This window comes from Jaculus jaculus, chromosome 2, assembly GCF_020740685.1.
Source record: "Jaculus jaculus isolate mJacJac1 chromosome 2, mJacJac1.mat.Y.cur, whole genome shotgun sequence".
NCBI classification, from domain to species: domain Eukaryota; kingdom Metazoa; phylum Chordata; class Mammalia; order Rodentia; family Dipodidae; genus Jaculus; species Jaculus jaculus.
The window spans coordinates 183,115,190-183,135,126 of NC_059103.1; the positions used below are offsets into that span (position 1 = coordinate 183,115,190).

Consider the following 19,937-nt stretch of genomic DNA (forward strand, 5'->3'; position numbering starts at 1 on the left):
CTGAATGCAAGGTTCCCAGATGATAGAGATTTGTAAATTAATGCCTTTTGGAGGCAGTTTATTGTTAGGGACAGGCTTATGGGTGTTATAGCCAGTTTCCTCTTGCCAGTGTTTGGTACACTCTCCTGTTGTTATTGTCCACCTTAGGTTGGCCAGGATATCAGTACACACTGTGCTCATGCCATTATTTTTCCTGTCATCATGGAGCTTCTCCTCCAGCCTGTAAGCCAAAGTATACCTTTTTTTTTTTTTTTTCCAAACGCTATTCTTAGGTGATTTCTGCAAGCAATGTGAACCTGATTGCAACAGTAGCATTTAAAAGTAACCAAGTACTCAGCACCGAGCCCATAAATCATCTAATTAATTTTCTATATCCCGTTGATCTAAGGCTACAGTGTGTGAAAATATAAAATCATTTGACTTTCTCATAAAATAGGAGTTCACTGAGTCACCTACATTCCCATGGCCTAGGAAGTGTTTTCACATGTTAAACAGTCCAGTCAGTCCTAGGTTTCTACAGACATGTTTCCAAGTGATGGGTAGGAACAACCACTTCAGATTCAAGAAGACCTTTTCGGGCTGGAGAGATGGCTTAGCGGTTAAGCACTTGCCTGTGAAGCCTAAGGACCCCAGTTCGAGGCTCGGTTCCCCAGGTCCCACGTTAGCCAGATGCACAAAGGGGCGCACGCGTCTGGAGTTCGTTTGCAGTGGCTGGAAGCCCTGGCTCGCCCATTCTCTCTCTCTCCCTCTATCTGTCTTTCTCTCTGTCTGTCACTCTCAAATAAATAAATAAAAAATGAACAAAAAATATTTAAAAAAAAAAAAAGAAGACCTTTTCATGGATGGACCTCATGATGCTGGTTCAGAGACATGCATAATAAGAGTTACATGGTCATTAAAACTTGGCCCACAATTTCAAAGAATGTCCGTAAAGGACAGACAATGTACAACAGCGTCACAATCCCTGCAAATAGACAATGCTTGAAGCGCCAGGCCCAACTGAGGCCTAAGCTATTGTGGAGAATCCATGATGGTGCAAACACTGGAAGCATGAAATGTTCTCTCGTGAAAATCACGTGTGAGTAGAGACAGCGCAGGAGAGAAGCCATGTGGACTGCAGCGGACAACGCCAGCAATGCACAGGTGCCTGAGTTTGCTGAAGCTCACCTTATGATATCACACACCTGGATGTCAAGCACGGAGTGACAGGATTTAAGACTTACACCTGCTTTTTGTACTTGTTGTCATTTTCTTTGGTCCTTTCCTCTTTCTCTCTTTTCAACCATCTATTTTAGAGTGGAATTATTTAGTTTTTTTACCCTGGTTATTGGACATACACAATTTTTCTTTTGGATTCTATAGGAGCTCACTGCTTGGAATTTGTAGTCATTATCAGAAGAGACTTTTAAGGTGGGATTTTGAACAAGGTTAGAACTATTAAAACTTTGGTGATTCATAGAAATGGACAAAATAAATTTTGCATATGAGCTTTTCAATAGTATTTTGAGGTCAGGGATGGATTGTAATGGTTTGAATGTGATATGGTCCCCATAAGCTCATGTGGAGAATGCCCACTGCTAAACTGGTATTGGTCTCAAGAGATTTTGGAAATTTTAGTATGTGAGATATAGTTGGAAGAAGTGTATCACTAGGTCTATGTCTTTCTACAGGTTGTATCTTGCCTTGGGTCTTGTTAAATTCCCTTTCTGTGCTTGGCTATTACAAAGTATAGAAATTCTTATGCCCTTCACTCCTCACTATAATGATATTATGTTCCAGAGAAAGGGAATAAACAATCTGAAACTATATTTAATTTAATATTCAGTTTTTGGTCATATGGTAACATAATCAATAGATGGTTGTGGCCCTAAAACATTATTATTTATTAAAATGCTATTGAGTTGAGACTACAAAGAGTTCTTTTTTAAACCATATTTTCATGGGTCTTATAAAGTATACTTATAAGTGGTAATATAAGGTTGACACCAATCTATCCCTGCTGTCTTATAAAATCTTATTTGCAACTTTGTCAGGAAGGTTGTGGACTAGCATTACACATCTTGGTCTAGACTCTTCCTGGTAGCTCCTTCCGTGAAATTGAATTTCCTTCTAGATGTGTTGGCAGATTTCAGCATTCTCAGAAGTAAATTTTCAGTATATATTGCATGATACACATGCACCTTTTAAATTCATTATTACCATAAATTTCTATTGCAAAAAAATTCTAAAAGAGATTTTATGTTAAACTAATTAGTTTTCAATTTACACTATAAAATAGCAGATATTTTATGTTAAACTGATTAGTTTTTAATTTACACTATCAAAATAGCAAATATAGTCACAGCAAGCTATATTTTATAGGTATATAACTCAATTATCTAGTGTCTGCACATTAAAAACCAACTTTTTTTCAATAAATCCTGCCAATCATTCATTCAATGCTACTTTGTGTAACTGTCAAATCACAGTGAACCCTTAGCATCTCTAGCAATTACATAGAACTGGCTGTCAGGGCAACAGAGTCAAATGTTTTTCCCACTGTCATTTATGATACAAGTAGGTTAGGAGTTCAGAGTTGAGCAAATTTTATTTTCTGTATATGTGGAGTATGAATAACCTGACACCTGAAAAAGACTGAGAAGTAGATACTGGCTGCCGGTCTTCATTGGTCAGATTTCTCTATGTGCTGCTATGCAGAGCATTGCACACAGATCCCACACTAACAGGCAGGTTCAACTACAAACCACAGATCGTGAATAGCCACTCCAGTTATTATAAATGAATTTCTAGTAATAAGACTAGGAAGTGTTAAAAATGGAAGATTCAGAATAAACTCTGATCAGAATGCCAACACAATAAGCACATGCCAGGAATGCCATAAGCAAATCAGAACATTAAACAGCCTTAACACAACCCAACACAGTGCCAAGCAATTAAGTTAGACTAGGAACTCATTCCTATTCTGAGTGTTCCTTGACTGGGCTTGGAAAATGACTGGAAGATTACAGATTCTGAATGTAAGCAAGTACTCAAAACACATTGAAGACAGTTTTTCACAGAAGCAGAAATGTGACTAGTTTGTCCTTGGGAACCCAGGCATTGAGGGTGGCTTGATGTACATAAATAAATAGCGAGGAGATGTGGCTTGCAGGATAGTTAAGTACTTTTTGTGGTGTTTACATATGTAATGGTCAGAGATTTGAGTTTCAATCTAGATTCAAAACACTCAATAGTTTTAAAGAGTGAGGTACAATCTATTTGTCAGAGACACCGGTGAGGTAGAAGCATGCAGGAAAGTGTAGAGGGATAATGAGGGAAGTAGCTGGTTGGCTGTTATAGGGGTGCCAAGAACAATAATGGGAATGGGAACAAAAGCAAAGGCTCCCCACAATTCTTTAAAGGCAGCTGACTTGAACCACTCATGGCTAAAGCATCCATTTCCTTGAGAATTTCCTCAACATTAGAAAATTATGAGTATTAGTATTTTGTATTACCCAGCAGGGCAGATTCTTAACAGAGTGGCCAAAAAGTAAAGTGCATGAAAAAGGCTCTGTCAAAATCAACTATTATGTCAGCAAATGATAACGTGATACCCCATGATATCCTCCCTGTGGAAGTGAAGTGGAACCAGACAGGCAGATTACAGATTGAAGCAGGGGATACAGAGGCAACTGCTGAGAAGCAAGGGCTATGCACAGAACAGCATGAGGCACAATGCCAGGCTTAAGTAGCTCTGATTAAGCAAAAATGTCCCACAGACTATAATACCAACAGGCAGAGCTGCAGAATCTACAAAGTGTGAGGAGATCATGAAAGAGAAGTCACCCAGCTGCTTATAGACGCTTGATAAAGATTATAAAGTTGCTATGTGACCTACATTTCAGTTAAATTTGTTTTGCATCAAATCAGGAAATAATATTTCAGTGGTTGTATTCTGAGGGTGAGGGCTGTTTCATGGCCAATGTCTTTCCTTTCTTTTATCACCAATTATTGTCTCTAAGTAAACAACAGCTATCTCCTCAAAGGTGCAATGGCATTTGAGGAGGGGACATGAAGGGGGACCAAATCAAAACTTGACAAAGAAAATGACAATCTATTCAGATGACTCCCCTAATTTGTGCTTGCTGAACACCCAAAAACATCTAAAATTTGTTAATAAATTTTACCAAACAAAATTATTATTTTTTATGGATATACAGGCACATAATGGAACTTATAGTGCATTTAAAGCAGGAAAGCACACGTAACTGGAGAATCGGTATTACAAAATGGGCACACCAAATATTCAAAATATGGAAAAATCCCATTTGATATAATATAATCTGTCACAGTAAAAATATAAATGCATTCAGATATAGCACAGAGGAACATCCAAACTATATTTTTAAAGTATATATGAAATATAAATTAATTCTCAGTTCAGGCATGTATCTCTCATTTGTATTATATTTTACTAGCTATATACAAATATCCTAAAACTCATAAATATCCTTAATATGAAATTCTTCTAGGCTCAAAATTTTGGGGTAATAAATATTTAACATGTACAACCCATGTGATAAAATTATTTCATTAGCTGATTTATTTTAACATCATCTTTATTTTAAGGATAATTGGTTTGATAATTGGAAAGACCTAGATATTAATCTGGAACATTAATTGAATCTTTTCTCTCCTAAATGTAATTGACCTTACATACAGAAGAATATAAGGTCAAAATGATATATAAAAAATACTAATATATAAAAATGAAAATGTTGAACAGCAAAATTAATGACTATAAATATAATTTCTGCTTCCTATTCTAAAATGTACAAGTAGAATTAAAATACTTACTTGAAAACTGGATGGCAAATCCAGATTTGCTGATATAAAAATCAGTGTCAAACTGGATTGTAACTATGTTGAGAGTGCTATGAATCCCTTCAGGTATAAGAGACCCACTAATTTCCTTTAGGAGCATCTCATTTTCTGGTGGACCATCCCAAACACGGAGTATATCATGTGAAGCTTCCGTATCAAAAGCAAGAAACTGTAAGCTGTGGGAGAACCATATATCTCCAATTATTTTAAATACAGATCCCATTTAAAATAAAGACTAGAATAAAAGATGCATTATGGCCTTTAGTCAATGTACCTTGTTTTGAGTTTAAAACATTAATTGCATAAGTATCGTATATAAGCTTTAATATGTTTTGATTAGTGCAATGGATTTCTTTGCAATAGGATTAAAATACTATCAACTTTGCAGATTGGAGAAATTTTACACGTTTTTTTGAATGTTCATGTATTTTTAAATAGTTTATATATTTATATATTTATTTTTTTATGAGAGAAGCAGAGAGAAAAAGGCAGATAGAGAGAGATAGAATGGGTTAGCCAGGGCTTCTAGCCACTGCAAATGAATTCCAGATGCATGTGCCATCTTGTGCATCTGACTTATGTGGCTTCTGGTGAAGTGAACCTGGGACCTTAGGCTTCACGGACAAGCACCTTAACCACTAGACCATTTATCCAGCCCTGAGTGTTCAAATATTTTATATATGTTACCATAAACATTGTTTGTAGAAAATGTCTATGTGTCAGAATCTTCATAAATGCATTTAAAATGTTTTTATTGTTTGATATAATGACCTAATGAAGCAGAACCATCTTTATCTCAATTTTACAAATGTGGCAAATATAGTTATAGGTTCAATCATTGCCTAAAGGGTAATTGTGTCAAGAATTAAACTTAATTGTCTGACCTCACAGTGCATACTTTTACCACTGAGCCATGTTCCATCTGTTCTACTTCATTTCTACTCTAGAGAAAATTATCACCTGTTACTTTTTGTGCCAAGGGTAGAACTTAATGCTATAGTTGATTAATAGCTCAACTATACACACATTCATGGTGGCAGCATGAGTTCACACAGCTTTAAATTTGGGTCATACATCACTATGAAATGTTCTTTAATGTAAATAATGTGACAAAATCATGTTGAATTAGGGCTTTAAATTTAATAGTTTTAATATGTAACTAAAACTGCTGACCAAGACTAAAGAAAAACAAGCTGAGGACAGATTGATAGTAGCTCATCATGAGTTCGGTACATTGCCTTGCAGAAGCAAGGTAACAGGTCACTTACAGCCTACAACATCTCACAAGAGGGTATCAACTAGAAACTTGTCTCATATTTCTTTTATGTCATAAAGCAATTTTTAAGTTTTAAAGGTATTGTGAGAAATAATTATATAACTTGTTCACACATTCAGGAGGATTTGTTCATTTATTAATCTTTCTAAAATCAGCCAAAATTATGAGAACAAAAGGGGCTAAGAGTTTGCTGTAGGTAGAAAACCTGATGTGCTGATTAAGCAGGCAATGGATTAGAATTTATGTTGGAAGCTATAATATGAAGACATGTCACCAGCCTACCAAATCTTAGCAGGAAAGAGATATCAAACAGTTAAAGGGTCAGAAAGCAGAGGCTTCAGAATGTTCCCAAGACCAGGAGAAACAGGAAATACTAGAGTCCTTTCCTTTTCTTATTTCTTCGTCATGATAGAGAGGCTACACTGACTTCAGGGGACTGGCCCAACCTTGTATACTGATCACAAAGATGGATTTGGCATCTTATACCCTAAGAAGGGAAAGAACAAAGTCCACAAGAAGCAGGAAAAAATTATAAAGCTCTGTGCCCTCTTAGAAAGCTAACTGTCCTCTCTTTCTTGTGATTATTATATAATTTATCAGTTTCTGGTTCATTCTATAAGTCAGCAAATTATCCTAATGAATATATTATTCATATTTAAGTACATGAAGACTATGATTGCACTTATGAAGGATAATCATATTAAAATCAATATTGTAGATAAATGCTGATAAGTTAAATCAGATTTACAGGTAATATTGAGAACATGAAGTCTATTTACCTGACAATGTTGCCTGGATCTACTTCAATCATCCACATGCAACGAAGGTTATTGTCGTATGGAAAGGGATAGCCAGGGGATAAAATTCTTCCTGAGGACTCTCCTTTAAACCGACCTCCACATTCAGCTAGTAAAATTCAATAGCAACTTAAGTTTAATACCAGACTTTCCAAATTAATATAAAAATGTCATAAAAATATGTATTTTCAGATTAAAGAAAAATGATGATTCCCCCCTCCCCCCTCCTTTTTTTTTCTTTTTCTTTTTTCTTTCTGAGGTAGGGTTTCACTATAACCCAGGCTGACCTGGAATGCACTATGTAATCTCAGGCTGGTCTCATACTCACAGCAGTCCTCCTACTTCTGCCTCTTGAGTGCTGGGATTAGTGGTGTGCCACCATGCTGGGCAATAAACATTTCCACAAACATTTTTAGATTAATGCATTTTAATTGAACCAAGACTACATAGTACAATAAAATAGCATAACCTCCAGTCAGGTCATATAAAAACAATAAAACAAATCTGATTATGTAATAGAAAAGGAACACATTCAAATCTGTGAGCTTGGCTTCAAAACATTTTAAGATGTGTTGTTAAATAATATTTTTTAAAAGGGAAACAGATGGCAAGTTAATCACTGCTCATGAATTGCAGGCTGAATAATTCAGTTTGCTACCCCACCTCTGAGAAAAATTAATCTTTTGGCAGTTCCTAAGGCATTCCAATTTCACTGTGCTTTTTTTCTCTTTAAATTATTCTAAACTTTTCCCTGTTAACCTCCCAAAAGTTACAGTGACATTTTTATTAGATATTTTAGTTCAATAAAATCTATTTTTCTTTTGATTAAATGTGGCTTCTAATTTTTATAAAATGTATTTAATTTAAAAATGCAAGTATTACCACATAATATCAATATATATTTTTTTCTTTTGAGAGATTCACTCTCCATTGATATTCCTAGGGTATTTGAAGTAGTTTTACTTTGGTAGTATAGGTAATATAGACAATATAGAAAGAATATTCTATATCATAGAAATATGTAATTTAGAAACACTATTGACTTACATATGTAGACCCTAAGCAAAATACTGTGTAATGCACTGTACATTCAAAATTTCTCCATGTTACCATCCTGCCAAAATATAAACAGAAAATTTTTCTTTTGAATTAAATATTTGAGGAATTATGATTGTGATGTCCTCTTATTGGATCATTCTGTTGATGAATAAAAAGTGCCCTACCTTATCCTTTTTAATTACTTTGTCTGAAGCCTATTTTGTCAGATATTAGTGTAGCCACATGTGGTGGTTTGATTCAGGTGTCCCCCATAAACTTAGGTGTTCTGAATGCTAGCTCCCCAGCTGATGGAGATTTGGGAATTAATGCCTCCTGGAGGGAGTGTATTGTTGGGGGCGGGCTTATGGGCTTTATTGCCAGTTTCCCCATGCCAGTGTTTGGCACACCCTCCTGTTGCTGTGGTCCACCTTCTGTCGGCCAGGGGGTGATGTCCACCCTCTGCTCATGCCATCGTTTTCCCCTGCCATCGTGGAGCTTCCCCTCGAGCCTGTAAGCCAAATAAACCTCTTTTTCCCAGAAGCTGCTCTTGGTTGGGTGATTTCTACCAGCAATGCGACCCGGACTGCAACACCACACCTGCTTGTTTCTTATTTCCATTTGCACTGAAAATCATTTTCTATCTTTTCACCCTGAGGAGGTGTCTATCTTTAATTGTGAGGTGGGTTTCTTGAAGGCAGCAGATTGAAGGGTCCATTATCCAGATTCACCTTATTAATTTATGTCTTTTTATTGGTGAGTAAAGTCAATTAATAATTAAAATTATAATTGTAAGATTTGCTTTAATCCTTGCCATGCTGGTGAGTTGGTGGGGTTTAGGGCTTTTAATGTTTTCATGCTTGCTCTAGTTTTGGTTATTGTTTTCATACTATTGTAGGCTTTTGTTTAACTCTTGTCTATGGAATATTTTCTGAAGTATTCTTTGTAGGTTTGGCTTTGAGTTCATATAATCATAGAGCTGCCTTTGGTCATGGAAAGTTTTCCTTTCTCCATCTGTCATGAGGGATAGTTTTACTAGGTACGGTAGTTTGGGTTAGAAGCTGTAGTCTTTTAAGGCTGTGAAGTGTTTCATTCTAAGCCCTTTTGGCTTTCATGATTTCCATTGAAAATCTAAGGCACACGCCATTAATTCCAGCACTCGGGAGGCAGAGGTAGGAGGATCACTGTGAGTTTGAGGCCACCCTGAGACTCCATAGTGAATTCCAGATCAGCCTGGGCTAGTGTGAGACACTACCTCGGAAAACCAAAAATAAAAAATAATAATAATAAAAATAAAAAAATTATAAACATATAAGCTTAGCTGTAGTATCGAGGTATGACACATTTCATATATATGGTTGACATGTATAATCAGTGTAAAGAAAGGCCATCATTCTGAAAAACATGGACAAGCCTCATCTACCCAGATGCAAGGCAATGACAGAAAATACTGTTTTCTAGGGTAGGAATTCCTTAAAGTTGAAACATGAATTCCTTCATCATTTTGCAAACTGTTCATTTCTGCCTTATAGGTTGTAGAATTGTTAGCACATACAACTCCCTAAAATAAACCAGTCTTTTTATTATGTGAACATGCACACACACATGGGACTCACACAACCACACACACAAACTTGTTGATTTATTGACAGCATAATTCAAATTTTCTAATCTCAGAACCAATGTTCTCCTGTTAATACAAAAGCTTTCTAAAAGAAGAGAATGTTTGCAACTTTGCTCCAAATATTCTGAAATATATCCTTTAAATTTAAAGGTGGAAAAACATCAGTACTTACAAGTTTATAGCTTTCTAACTTTATAAATTTTAAAAATTTTCTGGATATTTTCATGTTTATATCAAAGAATATAGCATCAGAGATAATTAATCAATGCAATATTTTTCTTAGCCAATTACAGTAATCTGATTGTTTATAATATTCTAGACTCTATAGCTTTTAGTAATAAAGGTTGGCTATAGTTTTAGACATTATCCTTATGATCTGTCCAAAATTCATATGCCATCAGGAACTAAAGGGTAGTCATTATAATCGGGTGAGATGAAAACATGTTTGTTTACACTTGAATCAGTATCTTAATAAATCTATACAGGTCTCATATCTTCACAAACACTGGACAATTAGTTGCAAAGAATTTTTTCATTCAATTTTTCCAAAATGGTATATTTTAAAAATTGAATTCAAACAAGTTTTATGGATATTCTCAGGAAGTTTATAAAAATTAACAATGGGGCTGGATAGATGGCTTAACAGTTAAGGTACTTGCCTTTGAAGCCTATGGACCCATGTTTGATTCCCCAAATCCCCCATGAGCCAGAAGCACAAGGTGCTGCATCCACAAGGTCACACATGAGCACCAGGTGGCACATTTTTCTGGAGTTTGATTATAGGGACTAGAGGCCCTGGTACAAGAATTCTCTCTTTCTCTCTCTTTGTCTCTCACTGTCTCTCATAAAAAAAAAAAAAGCCAGTCTCTTGGGTTTGCATCAAGAAAAAAAATAATGATAGAAAATTTCCATTTACTTCAAGAGACTCAGGTTCCTAACATGCATCAAATGAGAAACATGAATCAGGCATAGGTTTTTGTATGTATCAATTATGCCACAATAAAGGTGCAAGTTCATTTTATCAAAATGAGCCTGAAACCAGATTTTTTTTTTTTGTATTTTCATAAATGTCATTGCAAAGGCCTTGACAATCACTGTGTTTTTGTTCCTACTGGGGAATTAATATTTTGCTACAATGTTGTTTTTGGTTGCTCTGGTTTTCCAAATGGGAACTTCTTTACCTTTTGAGCAGAGGAGAAAAAATAAAAGGTCTATAGCAATATTGTATATTCATACTTCCACTTCTACATACCCAATTATTTATTATCTGACCCATAATAAAGTAGGAATAAAATGATAATCAGCAAGCACAACTGAGAAAGCAATGACCACTCTCTAGTTTAGTTGCTTATATGCTGTCCATACCTTTTAAAAATGTCAATAAAGACTTAACATTTTCAAACAGGTATATAAAAACATAACTGAGAATAGTTTCTTTATGTTTTGAGTTCACCTTCCTTTTTTAAAAATGTGCAATAATTTTGTAATTTAAATCAGAACTGGTCAATGTGGTTCAATAAACATGTATGGTCAAAATTCTTGATATACTTATAGTTATTCAAATTTTCTGTTAAGAGAAGAAGCAAAATAACTTCATATAGGCCATGTTAACTGCCAAACACACAGTGTTATGATTAGGGAAAGAATCATTACACTTCGTATGAAATTTGTTTTGGTAATTTTTAAATGCTTATTAAGTTCTTGACTTTTTAGTTATGTGTGGAAAAAAGATTCAAAAACGTAGTATATTTTATATAAGTCTGTATTACAAACATTTCCATAGATGTACTTAGAGAAAATTTTAAGCAGTATCTTACCAATACAGGAAGGCACAGGGTAGTCCCATGCCCTTCTCTCTCCTGTCATGCACTTGAGAAGGCTACTTCCATGGAGGGTGTATCCTGGATTGCATCCGTAGATGATGGTGCTGCCTGCAAAGTGGCCTTGGTCACTGATCTTGTATCCAAACTGAGGAATGCCAGGATCTTCACAATGAGAAAGCTCAAAACCTGGAAGAGAAACATGACTTGCTTAAAGACAAAATTTCAAATGATTTTTACACCACACAAATTGGTCATTTCTTTTACCACTTAAAACATGATTTCATACCACCCTCTATGTTTAACACTGTTAGCATATGTAATCATGTAGAACACTTCACCTGAACACTATTTTTTATAAAATTTATTAATAATATGGTCTATATGACTAGGTCATGGTTTATTGTAGCAGTAAGCTTCCTGCCTGCTTCAAAGGAATCATAGTTAATGTTACACATTGAATAAGTAAATGAATTAGTTTCAATTATATTGTGATATAACAAGAAGCATACTTAGTTTTTTCTCCTTTTCCCTGGAACAGAGAATGTAACCAGAGGAATTTACAGATTGTGACCAAGGCTACCACTATTTGTTCTTTACCTCATTATAACAGAATTGCCATCCATCCCTGGCACTCCCCAACCTTTCTCCTCTGTAGCTCAGTAAGAATCCTCTGTTCCACATAGTAATGTCCGCCAGGGCTAGTTATTCACAGGCCTGTGCAGAGGACATGGTGCTGTCTGAAGAACCTACTCTCCCTTGTAGAACATATAGTTTCCCATCGTTTTGTAACAAACCATCTCCCACATCCTTGCTTCATCTGTCTAAACTTTTTATCTGTGGATAATAAAAATGTGGAAACAGCTAGTTGAGTTTTCAGTCTGGTCTTTCTTGGAACACCACAGCCTTCAGCAAAAACAACCAAAGGATAATGACCCCTACAGGAGCTCACCATGTGAGCGGATGTTTTGAAGAAAGCACCTTTGACTATTAAGCCATTTCCTTAGTCCTTGTGGAGAGGTTTAGAAGACTCAGTAGCCACCCGCCCCCAAATAAACTTTCTGTGTGGGGGGAAAAGGCTAGGGATATAGTTAACTACTGAGAGCCATTGCATTGTCAATCATGCTTTTGTGATGAAATCTTATAAAACAAAAACATTAAAAACAGGGGTTCTGAAAGTTTATAGGTAGGAAAATAGGATAAAACACAACTGGGCCACACCTAGGCATCATCACTGTGCCTCTACATTTGATATTTTATTTCTGAACTTTACATTGAAACAGTAAATACAAGTATATTTTCTTGAGTCCTATAACCCAGATTGCAAATTACTGGATACTAAGAAACAGTATGGGGTCCCCTAAGCTAGTTAGTCAGATATTTATGAGATCAGGACTTGATTGTAAATGATTGTTTACATTGCAAGAGAGGGGAGGTTCCAGAAACTTACAGAAACCTCTCCTTTACAAAAGACAGGAACATAGGACACTAATACAGCCTTCACAGAATTAAATTCCAAAAGATTGTAGCAAGATTAGGGTTTCTCCTGAACCAAAGTATTAAGATAGAGGATTTTCTTAAAAAAAAAAAAAAAAAAAAAAAAAAAACCTGTGGGAGAAAACTGTCTGAAATAGAGGAAACACTATTTATTTATTAGCCTTTTTAACCACTTGGATATGGAGTCTGTGGTTGGTTCTTCAGTTTTCTGTCATAATGTTGTAACAGGGGTAGCAAGAGATCAAAGAAGGGTTTACATACACATTTACCATGGTCTTCCTCATTATCATATTCCTTACTGATAACTAATCTACCTGGAAATGCACACTTACAGTATGTAGTTGAAATAAATTTAATAATAGTGAATATCATATACTCAATAGGATATAAAATAGTATGTAAAATGTCCTGTTATAGTAACATAACTAGGAAATACTATTTCATAATTTAGAACAAAAATTACACTAGTAGCCCAAATTGAAATCCCATAGTTGTGTAGTTCCTATAAGTCTTCATAAAAGTTTGTAAATGTTGGATGAATTCCATAGTGAATACACAAAAGATAATTGGGAGCAAATTTTGTCAGCTTCTGAAAATAGGAAACTATTGATAAAGATTAGGAGCAAGGAAACTTTCTCCTGGTAAAGACTTAGCTAGGAACTGGCCCACAGAAACATGGATGCTGCCTTACCTGCTTTAGCAAGAAAAGAGACAGAGTTTGTCCCGGTCTCATTTAAGATGGCTCAAAGTATCAACTCGTCAAAACGTTTTTGCTTCTTCCTCAATGTTTCCCAGGCCAAACCCCTGTTATCTGGCCCTTTCGAAGTCAGCCTCTTTAGCCCATCAACCAACCAGGTCCCTCCCTTACTCATTTGAACTTCATTTTAACTGGATGTATGGTTTATATAAATTCCCTGAAACATATGTGCAAGCCTCTTACCCCTCTCCTTCTGCTCTCTTAGCTCCCAAGTGAGGGGGTTCTCCTAGGCCTACCCTCCCCCTTCCTGGCTGGAAAGGAGGAGGGTTTCTTTTAGCTTGGGCTTTCCTTATTTGCCTTACCTCTTAATCCCAACTCTACCTAAAGTAAATCTCATAATTCATTTTTACTTACCCTTTTTTGAGTCTACATTATTAATTCTTTCATAATTGGGGCAAGTACCTTAAATTGGATTTCATAGGCCTGTGAGAACTTGTGTATCTTTATGGGCATCTAACTCCTCACAGGAATCCCACCCCATATTATTATGAAGATTATTCACACCTTTTGAAGTTAGGCAGAGGTAAGAAGATTGACTTGAATTTGAGGGCCAACCTGAGAGTACATAGTGAATTCCAGTTCTTTGTGGGTGGAGTGAGACCCGATATCAACCTCCCAAGACAAATAAACAAACGAAACATATATTTCATCATATCATTGGTATCAAAACACTAATACATATTATTGCTTGGACAGTGTTGCTATTACAGGATTGGGGGCTCATAAAGGACCTTCCAAACTTACAAACCCCAATATTAGGTTTTTAAACTATTGTTAACAAAGAATTGATAAAATGTACTCAAAAAGATAAATTATAAATCACTCAGTTTATTTAGGGAGAAAAGAAACTAGAGGATTTAAGGGAAATTGGGGTCTAGGAAAAGTATGGAGTAGAGTCACAAGCACATGGAAAGTAGGAAGCACATATTCATGTGGAAAGCACAGCACAGTTCATAGGGTTCATTTAAGAGACATGGAGGTCTGGGAAGAGCTGGAACAGAGCCACAAGCATGTGTAACCTAGGAGATTATGTAGGTTGTGAGAAGAAACACACAGTCCTCTGAAAAGCATGGCTTATGCCCTTGACCTCCTCATGAAAAAATGAAGAGTAAGTGGTTATGGCTTGAGAATAGGAGAGAGAGAGAGTGGGGGGGGGGGGGAGAGGGAGAAAGAGAGAGAGGGAGAGAGAGAGAGGGAGAGAGAGAGAGAGCACCAAGACAGTGAAAAAAATGGGTAGGGAAGGCAGGCCCATATTGCCACAATTTTAGAGAACTAACACAGGTAGCAGGCCCAGAGTTTATAGGAAATACTCATGGGTAGATCTAGAGTGTGAAAAAAATACACATGTTGTAGTCTCAGATCAGAAGAAATTCAAACATGTAGTTAAAGTGAGATGTTACCTCAAAATATAAAGAAGAGGCAAGCAAAACGTTACACCAAGAAACAGTGCTCTGCTGTTCCTCCCCTCACCCCCCACCCATCTAGCCAGGTTGGTGGGAAAGCCAGACTTATATATATGTCCACAGGACAGATATCACAGTGCAAGGAGAGCTGCAAATGTAGGGGCAAGCCTTTATAGTTGATTTAAAATATACTCTTTTATCATATTCAGTTATGTAAGGGGTGTGCCTGATGGGTTTACAGATTCAAAGGGCAGACCCTAAAGGATAGGTCATCTAGCTAGGGAAGGCCAGCCCATCTTGGTACATATGCTAGACTGTGGGCATTAGTGGACACTGCATTTGCTGTGGATGAATTTGGATCAGGCTCCAGGTCCATTCCTGCAAAGAGCTCAATTTCTGTGAAGGCTGAGTGGCATCGTCTGGTCCTTTCTGTGGACTATCATTGCTAACAGAAACAGTCTAAAAGAAACTAACTTTCTCCTGAGCCTCCTTCATTACAAAGATGATGTTTCAATGATAGTTGACCTCAGGTTATCCATTGACAGGCTAAACAGTCATTATGGAAATAAATTTCTGTTCATGTCAGTGAAGAATTTTTGAGATTGTGTTAATTGAATTGGGTGTACCCAACTTGACTGTGGTGGCATCTCATTGGCTGGTTTCCTGGAGTGCATAAAAATCAGAAAGCTAGCAGAACAATCAGCATTTCTTGCTCTATGCTCTGTTCTGCCTTGTTAGATGAATGGGATCAGCTCCAGCTATCATCCTAACACTGCAATGATGAACTATATAATCAGGACCTATAAAGTGAAATAAACTCAGTCACCCTTAACCTGAACTTTTGTTATGTATTTTGTCTCATACACAACTAGGTAAGTGATATAATTATCAAACCTTGTATAGGCTGCATGTCCTGAGTTTCTGCAGTCATTTCTATAGATTGATAAATAATTGTCCTTCAGAGAAAATTAAAAAAAAAAAACCCTACCTGGTCTATTGGAAGGGGTCTTAGTTACTGCCTGCACAGCAAAGCCACAGGATCATTATATATATGATTTATTATATTATTAATATATATAATATGTATTACAACATATATTTTATTTATTATGTTATTAGATATAGATATAGATATAAATATCTGCATCTAATCATTTGTTTCGTTACTTTTAATGTCATCTTATCTTTTTTAAATTTTTTTTTTTTTACTATTTCTCCACAATGACTACATAGTGCAAGTCACAACACATAACAGATGATCTAGATTGCTCATGAATGAGTGTGGATTCATAGAGGTGATAATTACCTCCAGAATACACACACATACACAAAAATTACATTACTAAAGAAAGTAAATTGTCAGAGAAAAAAAATAAAGAAACTAAATCTTTCAGAATTCCACCCTGGAATGAGTGTGTGGCTGTCCCATTTGGGTGAAAGTGTGTTAACATTAGGAAGATATAAACAGCTTCTTAGAGCCATGAAAGAAATCAGCAGTCATTAACTTCAACATACTGATGCATAATAAAAGACTACACATATTCAAATGAATCCATTTTGAAAATAGAAGTGAAAGAAATAAAAACTTTAAAATTTTTGGCAACACATTACTTTGCAATGATCTCCACAGTATGTATCATATTTAAATCATCCCTGCTCAAAGATGGCAAGTGTGTATTCCTTCTACCAGAGCTGATGGTGCCATTTGTTATTCTAGATGCTACCTCGTGTGAGTTTCACCATATATCACTTCTCACATAAAAATGGAAATTAAGCTTTGTTTTCAAGATTTATTACCAAATTCATCTTTTCTTAATTTGAACATTCTGTAATTGCAACTGGCACTTACTGTTGACGAAGTTAAATGGATATATTCTTTGTAAATGAAGAAACTTTGTAACAATTTTCATCATGGGTGGAAATGCACATGGACAATATATGCTACAGAGTACAACATAATTTAGTCCAATTTGGAAGACTTACTGTTGCTCATTTCAGAACTATCTTATCTTTAAGAATAGGTTCAGCTGCCAGTATTTTCACTGAAAGCTCAAATACATGAAGCTGCCAAATAAAAACAAGTATGAAATACCAAATATGCTACAAATATTCAACATTGCAAGTGAAATTTAATACTCCAATGTAACTAAAATTGCTAGAGTAACAAATGTATTATCCAAAGTGTCCCTCTCTTATTGTTCCCATTCAGAATAGAAGCCTTTACAATCGATATCTTTTCTTGGTGTTCAAGTCATACAGACTCTCACTGGAATGACCCATTAAGAGTTGCTTTGGACCAGAGAGATAGCTTAGTGGTTAAGGAGCTTGCCTGTGAAGCCTAAGGACACAGCTTAGATTTCCCAGTACCAATGTAAGCCAGCTGCACAAGGTACCACATGTGTCTGGAGTTCGTTTCCAGTGATATGTCCATTGTCTCTCTCTCTCTCTCTCTGACTCCCACTTACTCTGTCTCTCTTTCAAATAAGTAAATAAACAAAATGTTTTAAAGATCTGCTTAAAGTTTTGTAAGGCTTCTGTTGCCCAAATATCCAAATAGTTCAACTTTTTGCCTATGATGGTTAAGTTCTTTCATTAACTTCATCTGATTAGGAATTCACAGTCATTCCTCTTTTCTGGGTCTCTGAGATTGCTTCCAGTAAGGATTGACTGAATGCAGAGATCCTTCCTCTAGAGTGAGCCCTTCCCCCAAGAGTGGGCAGCCCTTCCAGTGGTGAGATTTATGTAAGGAAGCTCAGAGAAAAAAGAGATCCTCCTGCCTGGCTGCCAGTGCTGCTTGCTGGTTAGTGCCCTCAGTGCTGTGTGCATTCACCCTTCTTGGTTATCCTTCATTGGCATGGGAACCAAGTTTCCTCATCCTTTCTGCATGGACTGAAGACCAAGCTTTCCAGAAAACCAACAAATCTACAAAGGTCCACCAATCAGAAGGCCAGGTTTATCACAGCAATAGTACCACTTCTTTTTTTTTTTTAAATTTATTTATTTATTTGAGAGCGAGAGACACAGAGAGAAAGACAGATAGAGGGAGAGAGAGAATGGGCGCGCCAGGGCTTCCAGCCTCTGCAAACGAACTCCAGACGCGTGCGCCCCCTTGTGCATCTGGCTAACGTGGGACCTGGGGAACCGAGCCTCGAACCGGGGTCCTTAGGCTTCACAGGCAAGCGCTTAACCGCTAAGCCATCTCTCCAGCCCTAGTACCACTTCTTGTTACCAATATTCAATATTAGTTACTTTTCTAATTGCTGTGACAAAATACTTGACATGGAGAAATAGCAAAAAGGAAAGGTTTATTTGATATTATACGCCAAGGAGACATAGTCCTCCAAGGCTTGAATTGCACAGCCTCAGAATACGGAACAGCTATTACCATTCAAAATTCAGTCTGGAAGCAGAGAATAACCAGTTCTGTTACTTAGTCTGCTTTTTCCTTTGCATTAACTCTAAGACTCCAGACCACAGAATGGTGAATCTTTCTACCTCATTAACAGAATTGGCATGTCCAGAGATGTGTCACCTAGGTGATTGCAGATCCTGTCAAATTGAAAACATTAATCTTTGTTTGAATCTATTAGAGTTAAATGTTTAAACAAAAAACTGTTGAAATTCTTCCTTTTCATTTTAAATTGCTTTTGGTTGTTAATGCTTTTTTATTGCTGATGCTCTGAAAAGTTCTGGCTGAAGAATAAATGTGACCAACAGACTTCTCAAAATTTAATCAAAGAGCACAATGCAGTAGAAGATACTATTAAATATCTTATGATGAGCTTTGCCAATTATAAATTTATTCTTCATTCTAGAGTGACATAATGCAACTTTGAATGAGTATTAATTATGTCATACCACCAGACCTTCAATATTTAGTTAAAATATATAGGTGGTACATATTTCAATACATCTAAGACACACATTTTGCTAGATAATTCCAAATACCTTCTATATGGCATTTGCAATTTATATTCTTCAATGTTTATGACAGTACATATCTATAAATTTTATCTATATCTCCTGTTTTACAATTGTCTCTGTGAATGTGCACTAGAATATTACTTTGGTTTTCAATTTACTGTTTAAGATTTTATGTATATACTTTTTGGGTACTGAAGTTGCTTCTATATTTTTTAGCCTACATTTTTCTTACACCATAATTTTCTTATTAGTTACTTTTTTTGCTATATATTAATATCTCCTAGGGTAGAGTTGTTGCCATCAGTCTCTTCAGTTTCTCATTACAAAGCCCCCGATCAAGAGCAGCTGAGGGGAAGAAAGGGTTTATTTTGACCTACAGGCTCAAAGAGAAGCTCCATGATAGCAGGGAATTACCTGTCATGATCAGAGGGTGGACAGCACCCGCTTTAGGTGGACAACAGCAGTAAGAGAGTGGGCTAAACACTGGCAAGGGAAGCTGGCTATCACACTCATGAGCCCACCCCCAACAATACATTGCCTCTAGCAGACTCCAATTCCCAAATTGCTACCAGCTGGTGCCCTAGCATTCAGAACACAGAATTTAATGGGAGACACCTGAATCAAACTACCACCGTGCTTGTGCAGCAATTTCAACATGATGGAAGCATTGAATTGAGACATTCTCATCCAGAGGAAGGCTCAAGAGGTAAAGAAGTCTGAGGAAGTTGAAATTTAGAGAAGTCACAAGATCCCAATTAGTGAACAACTACTGGGGAGGAGACTCTCCATCCAGCCTACCAGACTGCAAATCATGGTGTGGTGTCCTGAAGAGATGCAGCTGGTATGAACTGTAACCTATGCTGGGGTCAGCTTTCAGGTGATGCAGCCACCTTTGAGTTGTCTGTTCATCCATTCTCTTGTAAGCCACCCCCAAAGATTCA

At 36.4% G+C, this 19,937-nt stretch overlaps 1 protein-coding gene across 7 annotated transcripts in view; it reads right to left on the reverse strand.

Moving 5' to 3' along the window:
- The window catches only part of Csmd3 (CUB and Sushi multiple domains 3), a 1,124,273-nt gene that overhangs the window by 296,035 nt on the left and 808,301 nt on the right, over positions 1–19,937 (reverse strand). For all 7 annotated transcript variants that reach the window (XM_045143269.1, XM_045143267.1, XM_045143265.1 and 4 more), the window contains 3 exons: positions 11,413–11,604; positions 6,919–7,045; positions 4,837–5,039 (listed from right to left, as the gene is read on the reverse strand). In XM_045143269.1, the coding sequence (XP_044999204.1) occupies positions 4,837–5,039; positions 6,919–7,045; positions 11,413–11,604 (522 nt within the window). The remainder of the gene's footprint in view (positions 1–4,836; positions 5,040–6,918; positions 7,046–11,412; positions 11,605–19,937) is intronic.